The following is a 19250-nucleotide window of genomic DNA, read 5'->3' as shown; positions in this document are numbered from 1 at the left end:
CCACAGGAGCAATCATTGGACGTGTACGTCGGCTTGAACATCCCTTGTTGAGGAAATTCTCGTGACGCTCACGGGCAAACAATTCTCTTATGTCCTTTTTCCCTTCTCAATTAGCTCCTTTCTGTGCAAGAGTAACATTTATGAAACAAGCACAAGAATAATCGAATATCCAAAATGGCAACGACATGCATACACAAACTCTCATCCCCAATGTGCATATATGTTTCTTTGTCCTATTTGTGGGTGTGACATAATGCACAATCATATTGGTAATAATTCATTCTATTATGAATGAAAAAGTTTAAAAGTTAAGTAAAATCGCAAGGGAATGGCTAAGGTGGAACCAGTAGGATACAAATTGTTGTTTTTAAGCAAGACATATGTAACTTCAAACTGCAACAAACAGAGTCTAAATCTACTCGCAATAACTTCCAAATGCAACTCATTACAGTGAAACCAACATACTTTCCCAACTTTGGGAAGTAAATTGTACTCGCTTAATTACCAACTGTATAAGGTAACTAATATATTACAAATATGATTTCACGCCGCTCTGTGTTGGGATTGGGATTTGTCTCAAGCTTGTGGATATACCATAATAAGTTGGAGTGCCGGCGGAGTTGATGAGCTACAAAGCGGGCGGGTACCTATAAGTTGGAGTGCCGGCGGAGTTGATGAGCTACAAAGCGGGCGGGTACCACTAGGTATGGTAACAAAAGGGCTGATGAGTTGTGACACACTCACAATGGTTAGCAGAGAAAACAACTTTGGTATTAGTAGTGGTGATGTCGAAGCTGGCTAGAGTCAAGGTAGAGATGGTGCAAGTGAACAGGTGTTGGTGGTTGTTATCTTATGACTTCGACTACCAATATCCCATGAAAATTCATTTTTATGTAGTCCTTCTAAGTTAAATTTGGTTAAACTAATCAGTTCTATGAGTTTTATTGAGTACTTGAACACAGGAGCCTATTGGGCGAATTTGGGTTTGAATAGAGAAAATCACAATTCATCAATCTAGCTTAGAAGCATTCTCACTCCATCTTCATATAGCATGCAAACAAACAAAAGTTTACTCTATGCCTGTTCTCCACAAGTCCAGATGGCATTAGCACTTGGATCAAGGAGCTCACACTCGGCTGAATACCAATCCAACAACCAACGCCCAATCGTCTCTAAGAGTTCATCCCCACCATATAGGAGTCAAAGGCAGTCCACCCAAAGGTTGGGAACTATTCCCGCTTCGCCTAGGTTGGACTGAGACACTCGGCCTGCCCCTAAAGAAGTGCGCCAACTACCATGTTTTGGACATCATATGGAACATTCCTTACGAAAGCGAAGATAAGTGGCAGAAATCCTAGGATGATTGGTCTTTATGAGGCGGGTCGGCCTAACCTAGCAGCCGTACCAAGTCTTCTTCACCTACCTACAAGTACCCCCTGCTCATGACCGATGTACGAGTGCTGTAGACTAGCCATTCGTAGTGCCACACTTTCAAGGATGGAGAAGAAGAAAGGAGTTCCAGGCAAACCGAAGTTAGAGTTACCGAGAGGATCTAGAAGTGTCGGTCCCTCTCCGACTTTGTAACATGAAGGAAGGAAGCTCAAGATCATAACTTATTCATTGTTCTAATAATTTCATCCTTTATTACTTGTTGTAAGTTCCTCCTTAGCGGTAGGTAGCTTGTTCTTCTTTAATGTGTATGCTTTGATAAATCAAAACATACGGTAAAGGAACTAGTCACTAGTGTAAACTTGTGTTTAGATTATAGATCACTTTAGTTTGCGCTCAAGTTCTCAACCCCACAAAACCTTGTGGTAGACATTGAGTGGTGACATCCATGTCTGTCCTTTGCGGTCCATCATCACTTGTGGGTTGATCTCGTAGGATGATATCTAGTCTGCAGTAACCCCTTCTCATCCAGAAGTCCCAAAGCAACTAGAATTAGTAAAGGCTAACTACACTTAGTACACATAGCTAGTCTACCTTAGGAAGACTTCTCTACCCCACTTATCTGGTTCCCTTCACTCCTATCATATCCCCCAGATGAATTATATTCTTGATTTGTGGACTTTCCTTTTCTCGTGGATTCGATACGTTGGAACACTCATAGGTGAAAGCTATATCGATACATGTACACTTGCAGATCTGCTTAGCTTTCTCATTGTCTTGATTGTATTTTATCTCATTGTATCTTGTTCTCTTACGGTTCCAATTCAAGTTCAATAGCTTTATGGTTGTCACTACTGTAAACTACGTGATCATGATTTTCCCATTCGTAGGTAGGGGCGGGCATTCAGTTATGACCGGAATTTTGAATGAACTTTTGGTCTTCTACGGTTGTTACACGAAGTAAGGACAAAAATATTGATATTCTGTGGGATGATTTGGATGATTTATCTGGACTACAAGTTGCAATGTTGGTTATTGGGATTTTTTTTAATAAACCAAGCAGGAGAGCTGCCGATTATATTAAAAAATAGATGAAACCCAGACTGGGCAAACAACAAAAGGGAAAAAACTACAGACCAACAACAACTACTCAACTCAACTCAACTCGCCCGGTTGGATTGGAACGTCAACACGGATAAGCACTCAAAACTACGTCGAAAGGCCTGACCAATTGGATAGGGACATCAACCTGGTCGAAGCCACACCACCAGACAACGGAGGCAGAACGAAGTCTAGCCGCGGCGGCTAACAACCATCTCGTACCCATGAAGTCGCCGTCAAAATATGGCCCCGTGCCGATAGGGAGATGAGAGAAACGGACCGCACCGCACCGAGAAGGTCACCGCCATGCGGGACCCGATGCCATAGTGCCGCTGCAACACCACACACCATCCGACAGAATGAAAGCACCAAATCCGGACCTCTCGCAGGTTGCCTCGTAGTCGCCACCACGATAACACAACGCGCGGGGGCCTCGCCACACCCGCCGTTGGACTCCACCCTCGTCGCCTCGCAGAAGACACCGCACGTAGGGCCACGCCACTTCCACCACGGTATGCCATGCTACGGATCTGTTTATTAAATCGCTATCAGGATGATGAGCAGTATCGCCCCGAGTCCCAAGATCCCCACCAAACACTCGAACCGCGCTTGCCGGCTGGCAGCATCTCGTTGCACCACCCGCGCATGCAGCCTCCGCCGACATGCCAGCAAGTCAAGTTGTCACTTGCGCCGTCTTTTGACGATGTACCGCACCAGAGTCGCCGAGCAAGGCAGAGCAACCCGCCACAATCCGCTGCAAGCCAAGTCATCCCACGCTGCTCCGGCGGCGGCGCGGCGATGGGGAGAGGGGAAGGGGGGGGGCGGCGGTGTTGGTGGGGTGCGTCCGCTCGTGTTGCCCTACGCGGGGACGACGCGGGGGTCTAGGTATTCGCGTGTCAATCCTGTGTCGACACTGGGATTTGGGATTAGGGGGCAGGAGGAGGCGAGTTACAGGCAAAAGGTGGTAGCGGCAATGCCGAAGCTTGATCCCAAATTGAAAGGGATCCAACATACAATGGAGGGTGAAAAACACAAGGGAGAGAGCCCAACTTCAAGCTTAACTAGCAGTTAGACCTAATAACTACTACATTCATCATGGGACTGCAAAAATTTAAGAAGCTGGGGCATGGCTCCTATTGGCCCTAACTAAGCTCCGCCCTTGGTGATCGACACTTGCGTCCTAGGGTGACTCCATGTGACTGCATCTCCGTGACTAGGATTAACGACGAAGTGGCAAGTGCGAGTTAGGATGATGGGGCGTGGGCACATGAGCGAGTAGTCATCGCCTTGATGGGGTAGGCAGGTTTGGCCCATAAACTCAAAATGCCCAGGTGCCCAGTCACAATATGTGGGCATTTTGGTACCCAAATTACCACAAATAAGTTCGGTCTATTATTAGGCCATGTACTTGAATGGTGACCGATGATTAAATATTCGGGTATTTCTGATTTGCCCTCGAGTATTTTGGTTTAGGATTCATCTGGGTAGTTATGCACACCCCCTACCCGTAGGGAGAAAGTAAACGTCTTTCTTTCTTTGAGGCCGTGGGCTATGGAATATGTTTGTAAAAAATATGGTGGTGCAGGTTTATCTCTTTGGCCCGAGGAACCTAAAAAGGAATATTTATATCCTCAGCTATTCCATTACGAGTCAAGAAGATAGGAAACCGATAATTTCTACTCTCCATTCCTAAATACAAGGGAAACTGAATTTTTCATGAATCAATTTATTCTAAGTTTGACCAAATTTATAGAAAACAATAATATTTATTCTAACTTCAACCCATGACATCCTTGAGCTCCGGGAAGAGGAAGAAGAGGTCAAGGGCGAGCTACTCCTACTAGCTACCCCTTTCGGTCTCTAGTTCTAGATTTTCTCGAAGAGTATGAAGAGAGCAAGGGAAAAGTACAGTGAGGAACATGCTCTCATGTAGGCTTGCATGACAATTGCAATGTATTCAAGCTTACTTGTATGAGGTAACATTTGTTTCCGAAAGTGTTATTTGGAACAATAACATTCATAAATTCTGCCAAGCAAAATCCAGTACATGTGTTGCTGTCAGATCAACGTGAAGGTAGATACACACCCTCTGTCCGCCTTGGTTTGGCTTTGCATCATGTCTACCTCACAGAGTCCAGTCCAACGAGGATAACAAGCTGTGAGCCCATGTAATGTTAGGAGATCTGAGAAGAAAGGGTGGTCTTGTACCAAGACCAATAATTTACCCGGAGGGGATCACATTTCTGCAGGGTACAGCAAACTGCTGTCGCAAGATCAGCATCTGCCATTTCCGGGTTGGAGTTCCTTATTGGTTCAAGAGTGGCTTTAAGTTCATCCGAAGGCTGCAAACCCGAGCGAAGAAGATCAAGCAACAAGCTCAAAGCAAATACACAACTCCAATCATTCTTCAACACCTTGAGACAAACATCAGAGATGCGCTCGTCGGCTACTAGCAAGTTATTCTCGCCCTTGTATAGACCCTTGAGGTACCTCCAAGGGCTTTCATTTTGAGGATTTGCTAGAATAGCTTCAATTGTGTAATGTACTTCTGAATCACGCATCGCCATAAGGCCACCAAGAAGCGGTGAGCTTGTTATTACAAGATATCTCTGTTGCAAAACAAATTTAACATATTTCAGTGCAAGCTAAATGGCTGATCTCAATTAATCAGCAGAAAAAAGGCACCCAGGAGGCATGACAAGCAGACATGACAGAATGTAACAGGCAATAGAAAGTCAGTAATAGTCATACAATCGATTTGTATTCCACGGCAGTATGCTGCTGTCCAGCTTTGACCACTAATTAGATGAAGCTGCCTACCTATGCTGGCGATATGAACATGGTACCATAATTATGAAAATACTCCCAGCACTCTAGTTTTATAATACTTTTCTTATATACAGTTATTACAAATAACAATGAAAAGATTTACGTGCAATCATGCAAATTTTTATAATGTCATACACATTTATAAATGGTGGAAGTAAATCAAGAAAAAGTGTACAGTTCTCCAGACTCATAGAATGAAATGACCTATGAAGCTCAAATGATGAAGATATCCTGAGGGTGGTGAAATTGCATACAAAAATAGAATTTTTTTAAGAGACAAAGAAGCACAGAGCATAACCTGATTCCAAGCTGAATTATTGAAGATATCTTCCTCAAGTAGCTGGTTGCAGTACTGCAATTCACTCTCCCACCCACCCAGTGTTTGAAGAACCCACTGCAACAGTTGTTATAAAGGAATAATGCTAGTAGAACAGAGCTTTTACTAATACTCATAGCTCAGTTTAATACAGTACCAAAATGTGGAATACACATTATACAGTAAAATGGGATGTGCATACCTGCCTATGAGACCAAGCATGGTAATTTTTGGCATCAAGAGCAAGTATCTTCATTGTGAATTCATGCTCTTTATTCGCAACATCAGGTCCTAATTTCTCAGCAAGCCATCTCTTATGATGCCTGAAAATAATAATTGGACCCTGCAGGGTTAGTCATGATTTTCACAGCAACGAAAGATAGATAAGTTTACATAAAACCTCCACAACCACCAAAGAGGATATTAGTTTCCATGAAATGCTAAATGTGCTAGAAGTTTTCATAGTGGAACTCACCAGATTTGGTAATTTTTTGGATTACATTCAGCAATTTTTTCGACAAAATTCATCTCTTGCAGTAAATCATAATCTAGTGCCTCCAGGATAAGACGCCTGAAATGCCAGACCTATCAAGTAAACAATTAATTCAGTAAAGTCAGAAAGGTAACTACCGAAAGGGTTGATTGTATCAAAATGAAATACATGACATGAACTTAAAAACCCGGTAATACTAGTAGTAGCACAAACTTCAATTCACAGATAGTACACAACACCATTGCTGTTCAAGAAATGTAGCATACTGCATTAAGAAACATAGCACAGGGAGAAAATTATGGCCAGGCAGTATGTTGTGGCCTTCTACAAATAACATGGACGAATGAAAAAGCATGATGAATGAATGATAGGCAGTGTCAATATCAGAGTACAAACTATCTAAAGCTGCAAACCAATACCTGTTCGGCCAGTTTACATGGAAAATTCCAACTTACTAAAACTGGCTCCACCTCACTGCTTGTTTCTACTTTCTGTAGCATTGCTGCATACTCATAACTAGACAATGGAAATTGCCTCCGTTGTAGATAGGGAAGCTCAGACCACAGTGCTACGCGGTTTTAAGTCGAAACTGTAACTAAATGGTTCAACCACTACAGTAAACTTTCATTCTTTCCCTTCGAAAATTCTCACTTAACGATAGAAACTTTAATTTTCCAATAACCTCATGAAAATAAAGCAGGAACAAAAAAACAGGAGAGAGAAACGGTGTATTCTCACGGTATAGTTGCCGGGGTTGACCTCGATGGCCTCGGCAGTGAGGCGGAGGGCACGGGGACTGCGCTCTCCCGCGAGGTAGAGGGCGCGGAAGTAGTCCATGACCTCGCGGAAGTCGTCGCGGTAGGCGATGGGGACCACGGGGCTGGGCCCATCGTCCTGCGGCACTGGTACCACGTCGGCCATCTCCGGCCAACTGCAAGGGCCGGACTTAGCGTGCTCCATCGGCACCCGCACCTTGGGTCAGGTGGATCGAACTCGCGCGCTGGAGGAGAAGATGAACCTGCTCGAGCAAAGAAGGATGGATTAGAAACGCACAACGAAGCACGCGAATCAATCCGTCAATCGGAACAGGTTAGGGCTTCCTACCAATAGAAGAGATCGATCCCAATTCGGCAATTTTCCGGATGGATCTCCACTTCACGCCAATCCGATACCGGCCAGTAGCGGGGTCGGGGAGGACACCGCCACCGTTGGCCGCTGATGAGCCGACTTAAAAGGCGGCTTGCCACCAGCCTCTGGGCTAGGACCCGATGCGGGGGAAGGCGAGCAGGCGAGCTTCAGTTCAGAGCAGCGGTGGCCGTGAGGGAGAGGGAAGGGGCGTCCGCTATGCTCTGCTCCAGCGCTGGGGTCGGCGGGGCCCACACGTCGGTGAACAGAACATGATGTCCTGCTAAAGCTTTTGAGACTTCGATAGATGTTTTGTTTGCAAACATAGAAATCGTGTGCAGATTTTTCTTCAAAATACTATGGTAAGATCAAAATTTGTTGAATTTTATAAAAATATAATCTAATAAAATTAGGACTGGAATTATACTGAAGAACTATAATTCTTTTTAAAAAAAGTACATTGAAGATGGTGTCACTGTTGAAAACAAGTAATTAATAGCAAACGGGGGAGTTGAGAAAACAGTCATTTTCTGTGCACTCCATATACTTCTGAGATTCATATCAGATCTGATTGCAATCGACATTTAAGTATGGAACACGTGACAGTAAATCACAATGAACTAGTCAGCTATAGCGGCATTTGGCGATTCAAGCGCCATAGACTCAAACATAATCAACAGCACACTCCAGAAATAAAATGAAAAAGAAGGGAAACGAGATCCCGAAAATCGTAAGAAACTGATCTGGAACCGCTAATATTTACAAAACTGGAGTTTCATGAGCCTCTGCGATTTGAGCAGCCACATCGAAACTTTTCTCTCTTCTAAGTCATGCCACGTTGAGCATTTTGATCTATTTGAAGAAGAATTTCCAGATCTCCCTCTCAGGGGGCTCAGAAACAAGGTGCACGCCGAATGTGCCTTCTTCATCCACTAATGCTCGCAGCTGCCGCACCGCACTGCTTGAACCAATGTAGTTCTTCTTGGCAGCAAGATAAAGTACTCCATATGGTGGCCTCAGGCACTGCGAGAACAAGAGTAGGATATGCGGTATGTAAGTAAACTTTGTGTTTCAGGCTATATAGCAAATCTGCATAATGCATCCAGCATCCAGATATATGAAAAGTACAAGATGCAAGGTATTAGGTATCCCAAAGAATTGCATTACATCTGACTCAGGTATGAAGTCTAAAATCTGAGCAGCAAGAGGCACATCTCATTTGTATGTGCTACTGATTTTGAAGCCTTTCATTTGTTAAGTCTTTATGCCTTTTGATTAAAATTCTTATTGCAATGACGCAATGCAACCACAGTCTATACTAAAAATCAAGGCCAAGTCAGTACAAGGTTTTCTCAGGCACTATGATCTGGTGCCTAGGAACATTCTTAGTGCCAGATATGGTGTCACATGGTAAGAATTTCCCCCAAAAAACTTGCATGGACAACAATATTAGAAATTTATGAGCTAACCTTTTTTATGAGCGAATAGAGGTTTTGAAGAGAGCTCGCAGAGTAAGGGATCTCATTGACCAACACTATGTCATATCCACCGTCTCCTGTGCTAGTCTCATTTCCCCTCTCCCATGCACGACTGCTTGATAGTTTTCTTGATCTTCTTGACGAAGTATCATAGCAAATATTATTCCCATCCTGACTGCTGTACCCATCCAAAAGGTCATCTTCACAGAACCCTAGCCCTATACCTGAGGATGCATCCACATCGTCTTCCTGAATTATTGACAGAACTGTGTGAAGCTCCTCCCACTCCCCGGCATAGAAATGAATATCTTGAGGTAGTTGCTGCTGGGATGGAGTAAGGGGGCTTCCTTGATGGTGATTCTGTTTCTCTTGAGCCTGTTCAAGGTTAGCAAGTACATTCGGTATTGTTTTGCACCTCACTGTTTCAGCACTAGGATCCTGAAAATGCACTGTTGAAGCTCCCTAAGAATGTTTAAAAGGAAATTGTTAGTTAGCATACTGCATCATTTTTGGATGGAAAGATAGCTCTCAAATCGAAACTGACATATCATGTAATAGAAAGTAAGAAAAAGTAAATAGAGATAAATGTGTACCTTGAGGCAAGCAAATATGCCAGGAAGCCCGTATCCACAACCAAGCTGCGTAAGGAAAAAAAAAAGCTATTGGAAGAAGTTTAAGGCAATACTGCATCCTTGGAAGAAACAAATTGTTGAAGCACAACTCATTTTGAAACTGAGTTGCATGTCAGTGAGAAGCTTATTTTACACATACAACCATAGTCATATGCCCAAGAGACTAAAGATAGCAATGATGTTGTATGTGGAAGATAAAGAGATAAATACAATATCAGTCAATTAGATACCAATAAATGCTTATGGAACCATTCGTTTTTCGTAAATTCACATCCACTTTCTTTTACTAACTTTTTATGTATCGCAACATTTGCCCAGAAGGATGATATTTAACAAATGCATGAGTTTTCTTGATGTAGTTTCACCAAATATTGAATGTAAACATCAATTTAAGCAAGAAAAGTTTTATAACAAATCAATGAACACAAAATGCTAGCAAAGAAAAGCATAGATTTACTTTAAGTGGTTCAAAATCTGACATTCTGATGTGAAAAATGAACATATGAAGCCGCAATGGAGTTTTACCTCTAAAACCCGTTTGCTTCTGAATGTCAATAGGCCATCACGTATCTCATCTTTAAGTACATTTACTAGATCAATGGAACTTTCCCAGCATTTCAAAGGGCCTAGAGTAGAGAATAATTACGTGCAGCTGTTAGTTGTAGCGTGCAGTAAGCAAATTCATAAAACTTGTGAGGGTACTACATTACCTTCACCTTTTGATGTTATAATATCTGATTTAGATAGTCCAACAATATCAAGTACACTGATCTTTCCCTGAACCAGTTAAACACAACCAAACTGGTGAAGCAGTGAAGACTAAGACATGGAGTAGTTTTAGCATACAGAGTGGAAAGAATTTATATTGTTTCTGTAATTAGCCTGTGAGCAGCTCCCATAAAACAATCAGCATAAATAACATCAATCATACTCCTTCCTCCTGATGAACTATAAGCAGGATTCATTTAAAACTAGTAAAGTTGGAATATATAAAGCAACCTGGGAAAAGCAAGCACCTTGAATATATTCATGCCGTGCAATTCAATATTTTCGCCTGCATACTTGTATGGATGCACATTCTACGGACAATGTAATGAAAGTCAGATTAGTCAACGCTCGATAGATAACAAATGATCCTTATTTTCATCCAGATATCTTCTCAACATGCAGGAAAGAAAAAGCAAAAAGCACTGTAGTTTGCCATGGACAAGCAAGAGGGAAGGGGGTGCACCTTTGATGGGACGATCTCAACTGCTGGGGAGGGTAGGTGCGGTTCCCTCTCTGGCACAATGTTGACACAGTGGGCTGTAGTCCTATCGTGTGATAGTAAGCCAGCCAGGCACTGCGAGAGCAGGGACGGTGACCGCATTGCGATGCTCCTGATCTGACTGAAATATGTGATCAGAAATCAGGGTGGAGCGAGTTGCAATAACATGTACATCGGGTTGAAATAGTTTCCTGTTTCCGTGCCATTCCACATTTGCAATCAGGATTCATAACTGATATCACGTTTCCCCATCACCAGCTACGATCTTAAGATCAAAATCTACAAATCTTAGCAGCTGCGTCCAACATCAGCACAGCAGTGCCCAATATAGAGGGGGGAAATCAGAAATGTTTTCTTCTCCCCGCAGTACCAGGAGAGATTACTCAAATCCATATCACCGAGTATATAGAAACTCTAAAGACAGTAAAGCTCTGACGACGCAGAAGAAGCCCAGAATAAACCGACAAGGAAGCCTTTACTCACTTGGAACTGTTGAAGGCGAGATCTGACCACCAGATACCGCAGGAAAACTAGGGAGGGATCACGAAATTGAACACGGAAGCCTGAAGCCTAGTTCTTTGAGATTACCGAGTCGGAATAGGAGCAGAGGCGACGAGCAACTAACCGAAAGAAGGATGGGGCACGAAAAAGTTGGAGCGTTTGGGGGCACGAACGGCGAAGAGTGAGGTGTGCGAACTGCTGCCGCCGAGTGCGGAACCGTGGAATGCAAATGCAAGGCCGATTTGACTCTAGCCCGGTGTCAGCTGGAAGAAGGGTCATAACTTTTAAGAAAGTTACGAGAGTGCCACCGCTTGTTTGAACCGGTCTCAGACGATATGAGATGAACAGGCCGCCGGTGTCCGGCCCGGTTCAGCACCTACAATCGTGAGCGGACGTGGAGTGACGATGCCGAGGCCGACGGGCAGCCAGACAACCTCGACCGCATTCCCCGAGCGCGCCGGAATTAGGCCGAGGAGGAAAGGGTAAGGGAAGGTCTTGAGGCACAGGGCGCGAGCGGCGGAGATAGCGAGCACCCGGCGGCCGGAGCGCCATGGGTGGTTGCTACTCCGCCATCGCGGCCACCAAGCTGAAGATGCTTCGCCACGGAGGCCGTGGCGCCGCTGCCATCATCCCCGTCACCAGCCGCGACGGCCCGTGCTGCTCCCCGTACAGGGACAGCGACGCCAAGGAGAAGAAGAAGAAGAAGGGCAGGAAGGGCAGGAAGCACGCCCCCATCCTGGGGGACGCCGGCGCCGTCGACCCGGACTTCGCGCGGCGGTACCGGCTCGGCGCGGAGCTGGGCCGCGGCGAGTTCGGCGTCACGCGGCGGTGCGAGGACACCGCCACGGGGGAGGCGCTGGCGTGCAAGACGATCCGGCGGAAGCGCCTGATGCTGCGCCGCGCCGGGCCCGACGCGGACGACGTGCGGCGGGAGGTGGAGATCACGCGCCGCATGTCGGAGCTCGGCGAGGGCCGGGTGGTGCGTCTGCGCGAGGCGTGCGAGGACGACGACGGAGTGCACCTCGTCATGGAGCTCTGCGAGGGCGGCGAGCTCTTCGACCGCATCTTCGAGCGGGAGCACTACTCCGAGCGCGCCGCCTCCAAGCTCGCCCGCACCATCGTCGAGGTCGTGCAGGTAATCGCCTGTCCGTTATCTACCATAGATGCCCGGGATCATCTAACGCCATTCCTGCCTCGTCAATCATCATCAATTCATCATCTTCATCATGATATACGAATCCAATGCTGCAGCTGTGCCACGACAACGGAGTGATGCACAGGGACCTGAAGCCGGAGAACTTCCTGTTCGTGAACAAGTCGGAGGACTCGCCTCTCAAGGCTATCGACTTCGGCCTCTCCGTGTTCTTCAAGCCTGGTATGAGTGCCTGCCACATTGCAAGCTCGTCGTTCACGGCGCCATACATCTTCAGCTGAGATCAATGACCGTGCGAGGCTCTGCCCGTGCAGGCGATCGGTTCACCGAAGTGGTTGGCAGCGGGTGTTACATGGCTCCAGAGGTTCTCAAGAGAAACTATGGGCCAGAGATAGATGTGTGGAGCGCTGGCGTCATCCTGCACATCCTTCTCTGCGGATTCCCCCCGTTCTGGGGAGGTGACTGCATCCGTAGACATCGCCGCATTGCGGTCCTTCATCTGTCACCAGGGCTGACGTGCTGTTCCTTTCACCATTACAGATTCCGACGAGAAAATTGCGCAGTCAATACTCAGGGGAGGAATTAACTTACAGAGGGATCCATGGCCCAAGGTCTCCCAGAATGCAAAGGATCTTGTCAGGAAGATGCTTGACCCGGATCCTCGCACACGGTTGACGGCAAAGCAAGTCCTTGGTAAGTGACTTGCAGCTCAGTTTTAAGTTTGAAAAACCTGAATGGAAAGAGCAGACGGAATTCTATTCATGGAAAGGCATACTAAGAGTTTGGTAACTTCTGGTTTAGTATTGGCATTATTGAAAAGGACGGCCTAACAATGCTACATACTTAACTATGATCACGTTTCCCTCCTAAAAACACAGAGCATCCTTGGCTCAAAAATGCTGATAAGGCTTCAAATGTGTCACTCGGGGAGGTTGTTCGGTCCAGGCTGAAGCAGTTCTCGTCCATGAACAAGTTCAAGAAGAAGGCACTTGGAGTAAGTTGCAGATAACTTGCAATTTGTACCCTTATTTCCTTCAAGTGCGACACACAGTGAAGCATTTTCTAATTATGAATGGAGGTCGTCGCCATGAATCTACCAGTGGAAGAGATTGACAAATACACTCAGATGTTCAATACGATGGACAAGGACAATGACGGTAATTTGACACTTGAGGAGCTGAAGGAGGGCTTCCGGATAAACGGTCAACCTGTCATGGAGGAAGAGATAAAAATGCTGTTAGAAGCGGTGAGTGCTAGCATCATCATTCGTTATTCTTATAAAATGTACTAGGATTAGGATGACTGGGGTACTAACAACTGAATGACAATGAATCAAGTGGAAATGGTATAAATTCTATCATCATTGCAACCAACTATTCCCCCCTGACCACGAATCTAAAAGTGTGATTTGCATACGAAATCAATACTCGTACTATGAAGGCGCACAAATCAATTAGCGCTGCAACGATCTAACATAACTTTCTTCCTTTTGCAGGGTGACATAGATGGAAATGGCACATTGGATTGTGAGGAATTTGTAACAGTCTTACTTCACATTAAAAAGATGAGTAATGATGAGTACCTACCTAAAGCTTTCAAGTTCTTCGACAAAGATGGGAATGGTTTTATTGAAATGGAGGAGTTGATGGAGGCACTAGGTGACGGCGAACTGAAGCCTAATGGGAAAGTGGTTAATGATATTATTTGTGAGGTTGACAAGGATAAGGTCAGTAAACTAATTAATCAAAACTTTTAGTGACTTCAATATTGACACGCTCCGCAATTGCAACAAATGGAGAAAAGAAGTGACTTGCTGGTTACAAAATTCTAAAGCTTTCACTAGCTGTTCGGATCCTGGAATTGTATGCAACCTGTGTCCTTTGACCCTTTCCAATGATCTGAAGGTAGTTTCAGGTTGGCTAAACCTAACTTCTAATAGGTCAGAAAAAAAACAATTCTTGACCAGTTCACTGAAATAAGCAGATCAACAAGCTACCATCTGTTTTTTTTCTTTTCTTTTTTTGCCTCCTGTACAAACTTGTTTTTGACAAAATAAGATAATTAAATCTGGTGAGAGTCAGCATAAATCCAACAGACTTCCCATAGATCACTAAAATCTATGGCACAGACAAGCTTTCCAAGAAGCAACAGTAACAGGTTGCTGGTTTCCATCTATGTTTATTTTCCTCATATTGCACAACCATGCTTATTTATGATAGCTGACATTTTATAAATATATCCAACAGGATGGTCGTATCAGCTATCCGGAGTTCGAATTGATGATGAAAGGTGGATCAGATTGGAGGAATGGCTCTAGACGGTACTCAAGAGCAAATTTCGATAGCCTCAGTCATAGGCTGTGCAAAGATACTTTATGAAACAAGAAATTAGGTTCCAAGCAGCATTGGTCGACTGACTGTACCACGCCCTCAACTAAAGAGCAAGCATCAGAGGACAATGCAAAAGCAGGATTAGTGGATTTGACAGTTCAAGGATACCCCCATATCCTAGTTGCATGCTTGACAAACTTCATCAAGCAGCAAATCCTCTGGCATTGTCCTTTGTTCTGGAAGCAGAATGTACAATTCCTAGGATACATATCTATGGCTTAGATATAGTCGGATGTAAGGGAAGCCCCAGCATCCATGCAATCAACTAACTAAATTTTGACGTTTTGCTACCATGTCAACTTTTTTTTAAAAAGAAAATCTGTCCAATTAAATGTCTAGAATTAAAATAGAAACACCGCTTTAACAGATCAAAGGAGTTTCAAGTTGCCGAGAGGAAGAACGATAGTTTCATTTAATCAGTATTTGTACACTAGAATGATGGGGTTCACAGCACCTTGAACTGTGATGAATTAATCTGAAACGAATGAGAGTAAACAACATGACTTGGAATTTAAGTATAAATTGCTTCGATCAGCAAATCAATAGCTATGTATTGAAAAAACAATGTGTGCAACTAAAGAACTACATAGGATAAAGAAAGTCGTCTCGAAAATTAGCTGTCAAGGTATAAAAAACCAGTCCTAGTTTTGAACTATATTGGAGACAACAGGAGTCTGAATCACAAAAACATGAATATTTTTAAAAAATATAATTGTGCCCAAAATATTTACCAAAATTACCTGAAAATCTGTGTTTGATGGAGAAAGGTGAGCAGTCCACTTTTCCAGGATTCCCAAGAATCATATCAGTGACCATTTCAGCAGTGCCTAGTGCCTAAAGAAAATTGGCAGAACGACATTAACTCTTCTATCTTCTTATAAGGTAAATGTATAAAAAGCTAGAAAGCAAAGCAGCTCCATCCCTGTTGACATGCAACAGATTCATCTATCATGGTTGGAAATGAGGAATATGCTAGCCCTCATGTATTCAACAACCATGGGTCAGCTCTAAGAAATAACTAGACATGATGGGTCTAGCACGACTAAATGTAATCTATACAATGATATGGACATGCTGGTATGTGGTGGTTGGGATGCAGCTACTTGTTCCGTAACTACTGTTATCCAGGAGCGCGAGGGGTATGATATGCAACCTATGTATGCTCAAAGAGCTGGATCAAGGAACTCTCCAGCTCTCCGGCCTTTGCCCCAAGGAAAAAAAAAACGTTTCTAGTCCCTTTCCATTCCCAACACCATAGCTTTCTCTGATATGAAGGAAGATCATTGTCTATTTAAATGATAGAACCACTGGAATGGTACCTTTCATATTTTGCCCAACTAAATAGAAAAAAAATATTCCAACACAAAACACTAGTTACTGGAGCACATTGATACAGTGAACAGTGAATCACCATAGTAAGCCCATTTCCTTCATGTCCTGTTGCAATCAAAACATTTGGCAGATCAGGAATAAAGCCAATAACTGGCTTTCCATCAGGCACTGAAATAGGAAAGGCATTTGTTTCATTTAGAATCAGATAAAGGTCAGAAAGCTAATAAAATTGCAAAGACCAGACTACGTTTTTTTCCTTATTAACAAAGCTTACTGTATGGGCGATGCCCGATTCTGATCTGTGTATTGTGATCAATATCAAGAGGAACATTCTTCATTGCAGGAAAGAACTCTCCTGCACGTTCCCATATACACTTAACAACGGATTTATCAACCTCCCTTGAAAATCCTTTGAACTCCCGGCTGCTTCCTGTAACATACAGCTTCAATATGTTCAATCATTTCTGTAGATGGTCACTTGAAAAGAAACTCCTGTTTCTGGAACACAAAAGAGAATTAACAAAATAGAAGTGTTTTTTTGCTCCTAAGAAGAAACTGGAACTTGGAGCAAAGGGAGAAGACTCTGCTTTGTAAATTACCTAGAACCAAATTTCCCTTTGCATCTACAGTTGCAGTCATTGATATAGATAAAGCACCGGGCTCATCTTCACTAGACTCTGAAGCCATGTGTGTGTGATTTGACTTAGCAACCTGATGGTCAACATATCCTACCTCCATTAGGGCATGATTCAGCTTAACCTTGTCAAAATTCTCCACCACAAGAAGATGACCCTAAAATGGAAACATGTGAGATCATTTCTTCTCTGTTGTTTTGAAGTCAAATGGAATGCATGTAGCATTGTTTCGAAGTCAAAAGAAATATTCCCAATTTTATATATAGTATTACTGTTTGTGCTGCATTTCATGTAAACATACAAAACAAGTCTGACAAGAAAACATAAAGTCTATTTCCTCTTTACTATTTTCCATATTAGGCAAACATATGATGACCAATAATATGCGAATAGTTGAGAGGACAGTATCAAAAAATTTCAGATCAAATATCAATCCAAGAAATTTCAGATATACCTTTCGTGGCTTGACAGGAATATCCAATGTCAAAGCTGGTTCCAGAAAACTATGCAATAAGGATCGAGTCCAGGCACCAGAAGCAATTACAATAGCTTTTCTGCCATACAATATGTTTCTGGAAGTTTGGACAGCTTCAACTGTTCCAGTAACCTCCGATCTGCACAGAATAAATCTCGTTGTCATTTATCAGTGATGCAGAGAAAGGGAAATAACTAAGGCATTAATAAAAAGGGCATCTGAGTTCCTAACAGATAGATAGCACAAGTCCGATAGCTGAAAGTATTCTTCTATTAATGAGTGAATGTTTTCTGAAGAGAAGAAACCTGAATACCTTATTAATGATATGGCAGGATCATTATAGATCTCCATATACCTTCCTTCTGAGGAATATGAGTTATTGGTCTTACATAAGAAAATGTTAACCAAGAAATACCAGTGAGACAATGTAATAGCATGTATAGAACAAAATCAGAAATAGTCTGGAGAAGAAACCTTTTCAATCAAAGAGACAGCCTGGAATGCATCAATCTGGCAGTCTTGAGGCAAGAACATAGCACCACCATCTTTCCCAACACTGAGTGCTGGTTCTAATAAATGTAGTGAAGAGGCAGACAAGAATTCCGCATGTATGCCTGCCTTGGACAGAGCCTTGGTCCTTTCCTCCAATGTGGCTAGTTCTTCTGAAGTTCTGCCAACTAGCAAGCTTCCTTAACAAAAGCAATAGAAGCATTTTACTTTCTGTTCAAAATCGTGATTGAGACTTGTGAAATGGAACAAAATAATACGGCATAGAGCATATAACATCCATGATAGGACATCTATTAAATTATAGCAGTCAATTCAAATACTGCCTCCGTTTTCAAAAGGCGAACCCTAGCTCTGCATGACTGCATATGCAGAGCTTCGCGTAGCACCTAGGCGTTTTTCCCACTTAGAGCATTTTAAGGCTTGATTTATATATGCAAGTGGAAGAAGTAAATATGGAAGATAATGAATTATGGTCGTGGAACTTATAGATGGCTTATATTGTTAAATTCTTTGTTTCAGAAAGTCAAATTCCTCTATTATGACATTAGTCTAGCCATCAAGAAAAAATAGAATCGTCTCAGAATACCTAGGCACACCTGGGTGCTGCTATGCGGAACCTGACCACCTGCCTAGCATCTAGCATTTATTGAAACGTTGAGTACAGTATGGATGAACTTAGAAATCAGACCGTCAGCACACTAGCACAGCAAGTTTCGAATGAACAGAGTAGCAGGAGTGCCATCAAATCCACTAGACTGCAAGAGATGGTAATAATCCTTCACTTGCAGTACATTTCATAACAAAATATAGTAATATACAGATACCATGACGATTCTACTACTTAGATTTGTTTGCTACTTGGCAATTTATCAAAGACTAATCAATCACCATAACAGGAAGATGAAAACAGCGAAACAGCAGCAGTATGATTCTACCTGTCCTCATCCAACCCAGCTTCTCCCGCGCACCGCCGCCGCCCTGGCCGTCAACCTCGGCCGCGAGCTCCTCCCACAGCTGCTTGCTCCGCGCCGCCAACTCCCACATGTCACTGCCGGGCGTCCGGTGCGACATCCATATGTATCCCTGCCCTACGCAGGACGAATACGGACCACACCCAAAGCCCCACAGTCCCACACCCAAGAGTATTACATCAAAGTTCACGAATACTGACTTGCCAACGTACGCGCGAAGGGAGTACCTGCGCCAGTGGCGCCGGAGCAGGGGACGGCAGCGTCAGCGACAGCAACGGAGAGCGGAGTGTGGAGGAGGAGGTGGCGCGCGATCGTGAGCCCGACGATTCCTGCCCCCACGACCACCACGTCGTGGTGGGAGGCGTCGGCGGACATGGCCCCGGGGGGCTGCACCTGGGATTGAGGCCGGAGCCCGCGGAGCCGGCGCTCGCGCCCGAGCCATGGGATGCAGACGCAGAGGCGCTGGGGGACGCGCGAGGACGGCGAGGCGGAGGAGGAGGAGAAGCGCGCGGGGCTAGGGTTCCGAGCGGAAGTGAATGCGATGGCAGCATCCATTGGAAGCGGAGGCCGGAGTGACGCGGCGGCTGGCCAGGTGATCTGGTGGTGCGTGCGATGAGCCGATGAGCTCGACGAGAGAGTGGTAGGTGGGGGCG

The 19250-nt window shown here is 44.2% G+C and overlaps 4 protein-coding genes across 7 annotated transcripts; 1 reads left to right on the top strand and 3 right to left on the bottom strand.

Moving 5' to 3' along the window:
* Positions 1-4420: 4420 nt before the first annotated feature.
* On the bottom strand, positions 4421-7518 carry LOC112880696 (protein farnesyltransferase/geranylgeranyltransferase type-1 subunit alpha). The gene is made up of 6 exons (XM_025945436.1): positions 7233-7518; positions 6867-7146; positions 6111-6220; positions 5838-5958; positions 5618-5713; positions 4421-5099 (listed from the first exon to the last, which is right to left on the bottom strand). The coding sequence occupies exons 2-6, from the start codon at positions 7086-7088 to the stop codon at positions 4665-4667; spliced, it is 984 nt and encodes a 327-aa protein (XP_025801221.1). The 5' UTR covers positions 7089-7146; positions 7233-7518; the 3' UTR covers positions 4421-4664.
* Positions 7519-7797: 279 nt separating this feature from the next.
* Positions 7798-13006, bottom strand: LOC112880693 (histidine protein methyltransferase 1 homolog). 3 transcript variants are annotated; one of them, XM_025945433.1, is made up of 8 exons: positions 12876-13006; positions 10595-10751; positions 10380-10442; positions 10074-10140; positions 9889-9989; positions 9325-9369; positions 8723-9193; positions 7798-8276 (listed from the first exon to the last, which is right to left on the bottom strand). In XM_025945433.1, exons 2-8 carry the CDS (start codon positions 10730-10732, stop codon positions 8106-8108), a joined length of 1056 nt encoding a protein of 351 aa, XP_025801218.1. In that variant the 5' UTR covers positions 10733-10751; positions 12876-13006; the 3' UTR covers positions 7798-8105. The 3 variants fall into 3 exon arrangements, with proteins under 3 accessions (XP_025801218.1, XP_025801217.1, XP_025801216.1); XM_025945432.1 differs by lacking the exon at positions 12876-13006 and adding an exon at positions 11114-11577; XM_025945431.1 differs by lacking the exon at positions 12876-13006 and adding an exon at positions 11256-11577.
* On the top strand, positions 11682-14967 carry LOC112880690 (calcium-dependent protein kinase 22-like). Its single transcript, XM_025945428.1, has 8 exons — positions 11682-12266; positions 12383-12506; positions 12599-12742; positions 12825-12977; positions 13163-13278; positions 13363-13530; positions 13780-14010; positions 14531-14967. Exons 1-8 carry the CDS (start codon positions 11682-11684, stop codon positions 14660-14662), a joined length of 1653 nt encoding a protein of 550 aa, XP_025801213.1. The 3' UTR covers positions 14663-14967.
* Positions 13020-19243, bottom strand: LOC112880691 (glycine oxidase). Of its 2 annotated transcripts, none has more exons than XM_025945429.1 (10): positions 18825-19243; positions 18562-18714; positions 17591-17805; positions 17430-17500; positions 17096-17255; positions 16606-16798; positions 16281-16436; positions 16086-16174; positions 15415-15508; positions 13020-13492 (listed from the first exon to the last, which is right to left on the bottom strand). In XM_025945429.1, the coding sequence occupies exons 1-10, from the start codon at positions 19150-19152 to the stop codon at positions 13488-13490; spliced, it is 1464 nt and encodes a 487-aa protein (XP_025801214.1). In that variant the 5' UTR covers positions 19153-19243; the 3' UTR covers positions 13020-13487. The 2 variants fall into 2 exon arrangements, with proteins under 2 accessions (XP_025801214.1, XP_025801215.1); XM_025945430.1 differs by having other exon boundaries at positions 18562-18709.
* Between the last annotated feature and the right edge of the window lie 7 nt (positions 19244-19250).

This window comes from Panicum hallii, chromosome 2 (assembly GCF_002211085.1).
Source record: "Panicum hallii strain FIL2 chromosome 2, PHallii_v3.1, whole genome shotgun sequence".
NCBI classification, from domain to species: domain Eukaryota; kingdom Viridiplantae; phylum Streptophyta; class Magnoliopsida; order Poales; family Poaceae; genus Panicum; species Panicum hallii.
The sequence above is the reverse complement of the archived record's forward strand: the minus strand, read 5'-3'. Positions and strand labels throughout refer to the sequence as shown.

Coding starts and splice junctions, on each gene's coding strand:
- LOC112880696 (XM_025945436.1), bottom strand. CDS start 7,088: ATGGAGCACGCTAAGTCCGGCCCTTGCAGTTGGCCGGAGATGGCCGAC. Junction 5,959..6,110: donor CCAAAAAATTACCAAATCTG/GTGAGTTCCACT, acceptor TATTATTTTCAG/GCATCATAAGAGATGGCTTG. Junction 5,100..5,617: donor ATAATTCAGCTTGGAATCAG/GTTATGCTCTGT, acceptor GTTTTGCAACAG/AGATATCTTGTAATAACAAG.
- LOC112880693 (XM_025945431.1), bottom strand. CDS start 11,410: ATGACCCTTCTTCCAGCTGACACCGGGCTAGAGTCAAATCGGCCTTGC. Junction 10,752..11,255: donor CGTGCCCCATCCTTCTTTCG/GTTAGTTGCTCG, acceptor CACATATTTCAG/TCAGATCAGGAGCATCGCAA. Junction 9,194..9,324: donor GCATATTTGCTTGCCTCAAG/GTACACATTTAT, acceptor AAACATTCTTAG/GGAGCTTCAACAGTGCATTT.
- LOC112880690 (XM_025945428.1), top strand. CDS start 11,682: ATGGGTGGTTGCTACTCCGCCATCGCGGCCACCAAGCTGAAGATGCTT. Junction 12,507..12,598: donor CTCCGTGTTCTTCAAGCCTG/GTATGAGTGCCT, acceptor CTGCCCGTGCAG/GCGATCGGTTCACCGAAGTG. Junction 12,978..13,162: donor GACGGCAAAGCAAGTCCTTG/GTAAGTGACTTG, acceptor CTAAAAACACAG/AGCATCCTTGGCTCAAAAAT.
- LOC112880691 (XM_025945429.1), bottom strand. CDS start 19,152: ATGGATGCTGCCATCGCATTCACTTCCGCTCGGAACCCTAGCCCCGCG. Junction 18,715..18,824: donor CTCCGGCGCCACTGGCGCAG/GTACTCCCTTCG, acceptor CGTCCTGCGTAG/GGCAGGGATACATATGGATG. Junction 16,175..16,280: donor AATCGGGCATCGCCCATACA/GTAAGCTTTGTT, acceptor TTCCTATTTCAG/TGCCTGATGGAAAGCCAGTT.